Raw genomic sequence first — 10,049 nt, 5'->3', positions numbered from 1 at the left:
GTTGAGAAGGCTTGACACGCTCATGTTGTCGAGACTTTCAGCCAAACAGTTCAGGCTGAAGACCGACTGCTGGTTAGAAACCATAAAGCAAACTTGAAGAGGTCAAGCCCTTGTGTGGAATGTCAGGTATTAAATCGACTTTGTGAGTCAGCGTTAGTGTGTGTTGTCCATCAGGCAGTCGCAGACTAACTCCCACCGCACACCCCTTAAGAAGCTTAGGTGAGGTGTATTTTTAGGGTTGATCCTCACAGTAATAGAGGATCTCAGTTCTTGGAAGTCTCTTTCAAGTAACCTCCGTTACTAAAACCTCAGTTTTAGTAACACTGACTTCACACAAGTATGTCAGCATTCGAATCTTACTTTTCTACTCAATTGGGGCAGTTTTTTAAGAAGATTATGAGCTGTATGCCCGTATTTGAAGCTTTGAAAAAAAAGGGCCATCCATATCTGTACAAGTCAGTCTGTTTGATGGTTGGACGGATTATGGCTGAACTAAAGGACAGCTGGACACAGACACACATGTACATGTAAATGATATTCACTAACCTTATAACACCGTTTAACCCACCTTACTCATGCTGTCTCAGCTTTGCTATAATCTAACCAGCAGATGAATGAAGCACAACACAAGTGACTGAACAGTAAATGTGACACAGCAGATCCAGAACAGTACGATTGTTACATCATCTGCAGGATTGTTTTTCTTATCAAAAGAGAAGAAAATGCAGCTTATTTTATTTATTGTTATTATAACTGATTTAACCTGGTTACAGCTGCACAGAGGAATGAATTGAAAATCTTCAAATGTTGTCAGATTCACCAACTTTACTTCTTCCTCCTGTCATACTCCTTGATACTGTAAGTTATGACTCAAGAATCAAAAGGCATTTTGCACAAGTATTTGCATTTAGATTTTATTTAGTAGCATTGATGTTTTGTCTTTTAGAAATGGAAAAAACTTGTACAAGACCGAGTATCACTGGACCAATACAAATGGAAAACGGAATTAAATACACCGATGTCACTAACAATATAAAAAGTAGTAGCATGTCCAGAATTAGGCGGCATGGGGAAAATCAGTGAACGCCTTAAAGACTCTGTGGTATTCACTGAAGAGGGTGTGCTGCTATTTATCTGCAGCTATTTTAACCAAGGCCACATTCTTACAGGTGTTGACAGTTTGATGGGTGTGATATGAAGTACTGTTATTCTGCCTACCTCCCCCAAAATTCCCACAATCACTTATAAAAAAAAAAAAAAAAAAAAAAAAAAAGGGCCCATTGCATATTTGGGGATTGACAATAAAACTCAAAAGGTTAAAATACGGGAAACATCCAACTGAGGTGAAAATCCTGCAAAGAGAAAAGTGGACTCTTCACAATCCCATGATCTTGATACAAACTGTACATGTGTGAGGAGCGCCACCTAATGGCTGTTGTGTGTTTAACATGCACTCATAAAAGAGACTACAACCGAACGCTCCACCTGCAGGTCAAGTTGACGTGCTGAAATCGCAACTTTGCAAGAACATCTTTAACATGTTTGTGTGAAGAAAAACATTTTGTGAACACTACTTACATGATCACCATTTATGTTGCATATTTCAATAAACGCAAGTTCTGATGACTCTTTTCTAAATCTGTTTTCATGAAACCAAATGTGTGAGAGAAATAACTCTTTCTAGCAGTTATAAGCACCACCGTGTGTAGCAGCTAGGTGCTGATCGTGTCTGTCATGTGCTGTGTTTGTGGTCACTGTGAGAGAAAACAAATTAAGTTTCAAGTTGCACAGATAAAATACTAAACTGAAATGATAGAAGTTTGGAAAGCAGCAGAATTACAAGAATCTCACTGTTGTTACAAATAAAATTTAGTAACTGCAGGAATTTCCACACAATTATTTATAGCAGTAAAGTCATAGTCACAACAAGACTGACAAAATGTGTTTCAGTGTTTGTAATCAATTTTTAACACAAAGTTAAAACTCGAACAGAAATCTGTAACTTACAAAAGTATTCAGACTGTTTGCTTTTGTGTTACCATCATCAGATACATCCCTTTTTCTTTAATAATCCTGGAAATGTTTCTAGAACCTGAGTGAAATCCACCAGAGGGAATTTAAAACATGGTTTATAACTGTAGATTTTTTAAAGAAATTTTTTATTTTTAAAACAACTTCTGAAGCAATCAGGAACGATTTGACTTTAAAAAAAAAAAGTGATATAAAGGACCTGATTTGGCAGGACTCGTCGTATGCTTTTCTTGCAAGAAGGATCTCGGTCAAAGAGGCGACCAAGGACCTGAGACTCTTTTAACGGTAGTTTGGTTATCTGTGAGATGAGAGAAGCCCAGGATATCCATCTCAACAGCACCTTACTAATCGCCTTCACGGCTGTGCAGCCACATGGAAGTTACTCTAACTAAAAGGCATAACAGATTCATTGAGCTTCCAAACAGCAAACTTTCTCAAAGGAAAGGAAAAGATAATCTAGCCAACACCAGACATGACTCATAACCTGCTCAAAACTTCACTGTAATCCCTACAGTGCAGCATGATGGTTGTATGATAGGGATACTCGTCAGAGCTGCTGAAAACTTAATGAATGGCATGAAAAAGGAAAAGGAAAGGTCTTGAATACCTTCTGAGTTGACTGCATCACTCAAAAACAGCAAGAATAATGCTCAAATAACAAAAAACTGTGCAAATGAAAACCTTAAGAGTTAATAGAACGAGATTGAACAGCATCACCATCTTGCTCATTTGGCTCTTCCTCTGCCTGGGTGAGCGGCTCTCGGTCCGGGTCTCTCTGCTCCTGCCCTGACTTCTTGGTTGTCTTGTTCAGGGTCCCACCCTGTAGGGACAAAAAAATAATAATTAACTTCCTGCTGAGTGTGTGTATAGAGTATAAACTCATGAGATAACTTCTACAGATGTCTGACCTGTCTGTGATCAACAACATTAAGCAGCACTGAGGTCACAATGCAGCTGATGGTGTTGGCCAACATGAAGATCATCATCCTCTGCCAACGCCACAGCGGGATCTTAGTTTCACTGCAACACAAATAGAGAAACTGCAAAGCTAAACAAGACTGGAAGGACAATTAGTGCACGGCAATGAGATTCTAATGTCAGGTTCTCCCCACCTGGACTTGGTGCCTAGTATTTGTCCAACAACGAGATTGGAGATCCCGATCCCAATCATCTGTACGGAGGTGGCCAGGCCCATGGCAGTTCCCAGGGTCGCCTGAGGTACGACAAGGGGAATAGATGGCCACATGCTGGCCTGGAATGCCACACAGGCAGCAACAAGTTTAACATACTAGGAAATACATTAATTCATAGTAATAATTTACCATTTTACTGATGTCTATTTACTCACAGCCGCAAAGGAGTAGGTGACTCCCAGCCATATGGTTGAAACCAGAGGAGGGACAAAAGTGAAAGCCAGGAGTCCAAACACGGGCAGCGTGAGGACAGCGCACGCCACTGCGAAGACTCCCCGCAGACCCACATAATCCTGAAACACATGGCAGCGAGTGTTTCATGATAAACCAACTCAACTCAATGCAGGAATACAATTTGGTGTAGACTAAAGATACATACGATGAGAATGCCCACGCTGGCTGAGAGGACCAGTGAGCTGTCATAGACTGCTCCTGCAATATAAGCCGCCTCCTTCTGGCTGTAGTAGCTGTACTTATCCTGGATGAACTTGCTGGCAAATGAAAAGAATAAATGGCAGATGTGAATGCTTATGACACCAGTATCACTTTGGTGCTGGTCTATTCAAAGGAATGCTGGGTTATAATTCACTGGTTGCTCTGAAAGTGGTGTGTAAAGGTGGTTTTTTTTTTGTATCTTTGTCGCATTTAAATGTTTCAGATCAAACAAATGTAAATATTACATTACAATCCAAACCTACATGGCCCTGTGTGAAAAAGTAATTGCCCCTAAATCTAATAAGTGGCGGGGCCACCGTTAGCAGTAACAAATTCACTTAAGCGTTTGCGTTAACTGGCAATGAGTCTTCACAGCGCTGTGGAGGAATTTTGGCCCATTCATCTTTGCAGAAATGTTGTAATTCAGCCACATCTGAGGGCTTTCAAGCATGAACTGCCTTTTTAAGGTTATGCCACAGCATCTCAATCAGACTCAGGTCAGGACTTTGACTAGGCCACTCCAGAGTCTTCATTTTGTTTTGTTTTTTCCAACCATTCAGAGGTGGATTTGCTGGTGTGGTTTGGGTCACCCAGGTGCCCTTCAACTTGAGGTCATGAACAGATGGCCTGACATTCTCCGTCAGGATGTTTTGATAGACGTGCCACACAGTTCCATTTACCACAGCGTGTCTTCCAGGTTCAGAGGCAGCAAAACAGCCCCAGACCATCACACTACCACCTAGGGCTGGGCCATATTATACCGTTCACGGTAATACCGGTATAATGTTAGGCAACGATAGGAAAATGAAATATCGCGATAGAATGGGAGTAAAACGCGCATGCGCAGTGCCTTTGTTTTCATACGCACATGGTCGATTGTTGAGTGAAACAGATGAACCAGAATTGGTTTGTAAAAATGGTGCAACTTCCGTGATGTGGAACTGGTTTGGTGTTTGTCCGTCAGATACACAACAAAGCACATTTTTTTGCAGAACATGCAAGCGGCCGTCATTATTGTCGTATTTGTCGGACTAAGATGCTCTTAAATCTGGGAGTAATCTGGGTCCTAAACTCTGTATGCTTCAGGTCAAACAACACTGCAGCATCACTGAGAGTTAAAAACTGTCTAAATTCTTTCATCTTTAATGAAACGATCAGCATTGCTGCTTTACCAGGTGTAACTATAAAGTTTAACTTCCAGACATCCATGAAAACAAAAGTTATTACATTTAACGGAGTTAGAAGTTAGCAGGAAGCTAGCGGAAGTTAGCTCGCTAGTTTCGCTAGTTACCTAAGCGTGATATAGCATGTTCTGACTGAGAGATTTCTGAAAAAAATTCAAACGTACAGCTCTGCTATCACTTCCAACATAAATGAAGACAGGAAACTAAACAGCAGTGACGTTTGTAGGGTTACTGAAGTTGGGCTAGCTGGTATATAATGATGTGCTACGTGATCGCTAGTGACACAGCTATGTTAGCATAACATAAACAGTGAAGCTGGAGGACGAACACTAACACTTTTCCACTTATAAAAGTTAACGTGAAGGTTCTTCATGGTTAGAGACAAATGCAATCGCATGGCAGGATGCTGTAAACGGACCAAACTTCAGTCAGGAGAACAACTGAGATAATCCATCCACAATACGAGGTTAGTCATTACTGCAACAACATGGGAATAGAGCAGCTGCCAGAGAATTCAACATTAATGAATCAATGGTACAGAAGTGGAGGAAGCGAGAAGAATGAGTTTAATAAAGTTTGATTTATCTGACTGCTTTGTTTCGCTTAATGTGCGCTATAATCCCGTGCACCTTATGGTCCGAAAAATGCGTACTGCACACTGCAGTTTAATGTTGCAAAGCAACTCTTTTTAACTTCAGTGGATATTATATATGGTTATGCTCAGGATATGTCAGCCCATTTCTACTGGAAATGCCTTTTGGTTAAACTTTCAGCAAGGAATTTGCATTTGCACTGTTACATTTTTATAAAGCTTTAATGTACATAAAAACCAGCTTCTTGTTTAAGTGAAAATAAATGGAAGGTTGTCTTTTTGCGCTAGTAATGTTGTGGAGTTGTATTTTGTCTCGCATCAATTATATCGTCAGTTATATCGTTATCGCAAATTTTCAAATATATATCGTGATAAATATTTTTGGCCATATCGCCCTGCTCTACTACCACCACCATATTTTAATGTTCCTTTTCTAAAATGCTGTGTTACTTTTATAAAAACGTCTGGAAGTAATCAGGCCTGGGTGTGGCTAGAGAAACTAAACTCAGCTTTCCAAAGATTTGACACACCACAGTTAATTCATCTTATCTAATAAAAACGTTGGCGTGGTCTAGTCAAAGACCTGACCTGAATTCGATTGAGATGCTGTGGCATGATCTTAAAAAGCTGGTTCATGCTGAAAAACTCTCCAGAGTGGCTGAATTACAACAATTCTGCAAATGGGCCAAAATTCTTCCACAGCGTTGTGAAGACGCATTGCCAGTTATCGCAAATGCTTGAAAACAAACAAGCAAAAAAACAAAAACAGGAAATCAGGCAGGAGGAAAACATTTTTTTCACATCACTGTATTTCATCAGTATGCACACACTTTATGTCAAGAACTCTACCTTGCATCAGCAATGAAGGGGAAGATGCCGTTGTAGAAGAACATGATGGTGAGAACCAGCAGCCAGTATGTTACTGACAGGAGCTTCACATCCTGAATCCTCTACACATAAAAAACACACAACAATAAATGATGCTCCACACACAGATCACTAGTGTGTCCATAATACTGAAAAAACAAGGTTTAAATCATCAATGTTACGTATGCATAGGGATGGGTACCGGTATCCGGTGCCATGATGTCACCGGTTCTGACATAAACGGTAGTAACCAGACCGAAAAGCAGCGCAGATTTCGGTGCTTCATTTCGGTGCTTGTTTTTCCTGAGCTGTGATACACTTTAGATTCTAGCCAATCATTTTACGTTTCCGAGGATAGTAGGTGGGCCCAGGTACGTACGTTCTTTTAGAGCAGAGCTACAGATTAAAAATGCCCAAGGCGAAGCGGTCAAAAGTCTGGCTGTACTTCACAGCAAAAGATGCAAACTCAGCAGCCTGCAACAAGTGCTTTAAGGTCATACTGTGCAAAAGAGGTAACACCTCAAATCCGATGAAACACCTGGCGACGCATAGCGGTGTTTTTAAAAGCCGAGAAATGCGCCGTATTTGATCGCTTCCTGCGAGACCTCACACCGAGCACATCTACTGCGGGTGTGGTGCCTGTTATCGACCCGGAGTTAGCAACATCCCCCAAAAACCCGAAGAGGAGAGTCCTGGCCCCTAGCCCTGCCAGTGTAGCAGAAATGATGACGGATGATGATGGCAGCAGCAGCAGCCGTTCTTCTCTGCGTGAGTAGCTTAATGTTGTTTATGCGTAATTTACGTTGAGTAGGCTAACCACGTTATTACATTAATGCATGTAAGGTGAACTAGCAAACAAAGTCGTAGTTACATGCGGCTGTCTTCTTGTTTGATGGCAGATACTCCCTTCACCCTGGCCAAAAAGGCTAAAATGACCAAAGAAAAAGTGGAAAACAGTTAAACATGAGAGGTTTTTGGACAAAGTTTGTGTTTTTTCCATTATTTAAGCACTGCTTCCAGCCAAGAGTGATACCATATATGCCCTATAGCTGCAGAAAAGGCTAACATTGTTATCTTTTTACAAAATAACAGCTGAACATGAGGTTTTTGGACCAATTTTGTGTTCTTTATTCTTTAAGCACTGGTTTGAGTACCGTTTAAGCACCGGCACTGTTTCAAAAGTACCGGTTTGGTACTGGTATCGGATGAAACCTAAACGATACCCATCCCTATGTATGCATGTTGTTATTATTAAAGGATATTGATTGTACCACTTTGCGAGACTCTTCTTGGATGGCTCCATCGAGACCCAGCTGTCTCATTCCAATCTTGTCCAAGGTGCTGACAATGACAGCGGAAGTGAAGCCCAGCACACACAACAGTGCGCCTAAGAAACAATAACATGAGAAACCCAGGTCACATGGCACCACACCATAATCCTTGAGATTTCTTCGCATTCGTCACCTACCACCCCAGAGTGTCCACTGCATGCCATATTTTTCTTCAAACTTCTGCGTGAGGAAGAAGTTCAACACCGAGCCCAGCCGCGAGAAGGCCAGGGTCAGGCCGAAAGCCAAAGCCAACTCCTTCCCTTTGAACCAGAAGGCTGTGATGCGATTCTGAACAACTAATGAAGAAGGAGAAAGGTAACTGAGTGGTTAAGAAATGCTCCTCAAAGGCAACGCTGCAGAGAATATTTGTTCATATCCATGAAGAGAACTTACTAGTCAGAGATCCATTGCCTGATCCAAACAGCAGACGGCCGGTGAGCATTAGCGGCAGCAAGTAGGGAGATCCCTTGAAGTGGGAGCCGAGAGCAAACAGCGATGAGCCCAAAACACAGAGAAAAGAGAAGAGAAACACACCGACTGCAAAGAGGAGCAAAAGAAATGGTTGTACCATCATTTTACTGTCAGTAGATTAAAAATAACTGCAGACCATGCAGAGAGAAAACATAAAACAAAACTTACAGCGATTTCCTAATTTGTCAATCAGGAATCCAGCCAGGATCACCACTACTGCATTCCTGTTGATAACAGAGAGAAGCTTCTCATTGATAAGCCACTTTTCTGCATTTTCACAGTGAAATCAATGCATTAACGTGCTTACGTCCAAGCATAGATGGCATAGAGAAGATTGTACTGCTGAGGGGTCATCCCCAGTCCCTCCACACAGTCCACTGTCCCATTGATCACCGTCGCATTGGGACACGTCAGGTTCTGTCAAACATTAAAAACAACATCAGTCTTTCCCTGCTGATAATCAAGTCGTGCAATATTGATGCGATCTGTAAGCAGCGCTGCCTCTTGCTCACCCCTTGGAACTGATCCTGTAACACACTGGGAATGTCGAAGCAAAAGTAGGACCCAAAGGTCAGCAGACAGTTCGTTAGCTTCATAGCATAAGTGCCTAAGTCATTGACTTAGTCAAATGACTTAGGCAATTATGCTATGAAGCTAACGAGTTAAAGAAGAGCACCACAAAGCGATAGTATGCTGCAAGACAGTGAAGCACAATAAAGAAAGGGCAACATCAGGTGATTTAAAAGTGCAGCAGCCAATATAACAAATATTTTATTATGTCTGAGGATATTTTTGGTTTTTAACAAAGTGCTACTGTGCGACCTGACACTGTTTTTTGTTTTTAAAGGAGGAAAAAATATATGTAATTATTCTTGTTCTGTTCAGTTAAGCTTATGAATTACGAAGAACAGAGTGGAGAATTATGTGTGCTAATTACGCACAGAGCGAACTGAGTTTCGTGTTCAGCCAACTTCTCCTACAGTCACGAGCTCTTTTTGTGACACTGGAAGTATAAAATGCTGACTTGGTCACTAAGAGGCTTTTTTTAGGGAAGCGTCTGCAGGGTTACAAGCAGAGGTCTTGGTCAGCTCAGTAAAATATGCTGGCTTGCTGTGTTTTTAATAAATAACTTTGTAGTGACACATACCTTTCTCCGCCGGCTGCGCCATCGTGTTAGCTGTAAAACAAAGCGTCAAAAACCATATCCTTCACTGTTGTTTACATGAACATAGTTAGCGACTGCTACGCTTCTTCAGCAGCTGACGTCGAGAAACCGCAGATCTTAAAACCACATGGATGGAGCTGCTGCCGTAAATATGAACACGTAATGACGTACGGCACGTTTACGAAGCAGCGGAGACCGGAAGTACCCCGCTTTTTTTCTTTCTGGAAGCTTTATTGACAAGTAAACGTTTACATCCAAAAACATTTTCAGCAAAATTACTATAACAATTACAAAAAATAGTTTATTCAATCTATTTAGTTTTTTTTTTTTTTTTTTTTTAAGGAATAACACTATTTTTAACCGTTTGTTGCAAAGATTTTAGCCAAGATTGTGGCTACGCGACAGCTCTCCTGGACAAGCACTTCATAAATTACAATCAGGCTTCTGTGCTGTTTATTGGACTGATGACAGTTTGATGCTGGGTGATGCAGGAGAATGTTCTGCTTTGCTGATCTTGGGCCTGACCTCTTCTCTTGATACTGTTGACCATCACATTATGCTCAATAAGAGAGGTCGGCAAATATCCGTAGTATCAATACCAATGCTGGTATTGGTAGCGAATATATACCAGTTCAGTATCTAGTGTTTGATAAATAGTTGTTTTTTTTTTAAATAAATAATTTCATAATTTCATCATTAAATAATAATCATTTTAATTTATCTATATAGTGCAAAATCACAACAGTCAACTCAGGGTGCTTTATATAGTAATGAAAAGAA

General features: G+C 40.9%; 1 protein-coding gene across 2 annotated transcripts; it reads right to left on the bottom strand.

The window, feature by feature from the left end:
* Positions 1-1,200: 1,200 nt before the first annotated feature.
* Positions 1,201-9,799, bottom strand: LOC146663402 (lysosomal dipeptide transporter MFSD1-like). Of its 2 annotated transcripts, none has more exons than XM_085416153.1 (14): positions 9,252-9,799; positions 8,769-8,797; positions 8,617-8,688; positions 8,412-8,521; positions 8,273-8,328; positions 8,027-8,170; positions 7,771-7,929; positions 7,577-7,689; positions 6,285-6,385; positions 3,604-3,715; positions 3,380-3,517; positions 3,144-3,283; positions 2,940-3,051; positions 1,201-2,851 (listed from the first exon to the last, which is right to left on the bottom strand). In XM_085416153.1, the coding sequence occupies exons 1-14, from the start codon at positions 9,271-9,273 to the stop codon at positions 2,714-2,716; spliced, it is 1,446 nt and encodes a 481-aa protein (XP_085272279.1). In that variant the 5' UTR covers positions 9,274-9,799; the 3' UTR covers positions 1,201-2,713. The 2 variants fall into 2 exon arrangements, with proteins under 2 accessions (XP_085272279.1, XP_085272277.1); XM_085416151.1 differs by having other exon boundaries at positions 7,574-7,689; positions 9,252-9,700.
* Between the last annotated feature and the right edge of the window lie 250 nt (positions 9,800-10,049).

The sequence above is a fragment of the Rhamphochromis longiceps genome, linkage group LG8 (genome assembly GCF_057381845.1).
Source record: "Rhamphochromis longiceps isolate RC_006_pf linkage group LG8, R_longiceps_female_GT1.1, whole genome shotgun sequence".
NCBI classification, from domain to species: Eukaryota; Metazoa; Chordata; class Actinopteri; order Cichliformes; family Cichlidae; genus Rhamphochromis; species Rhamphochromis longiceps.
Note: the sequence above shows the minus strand (reverse complement) of the source record. Positions and strands in the feature narration are given on the sequence as shown.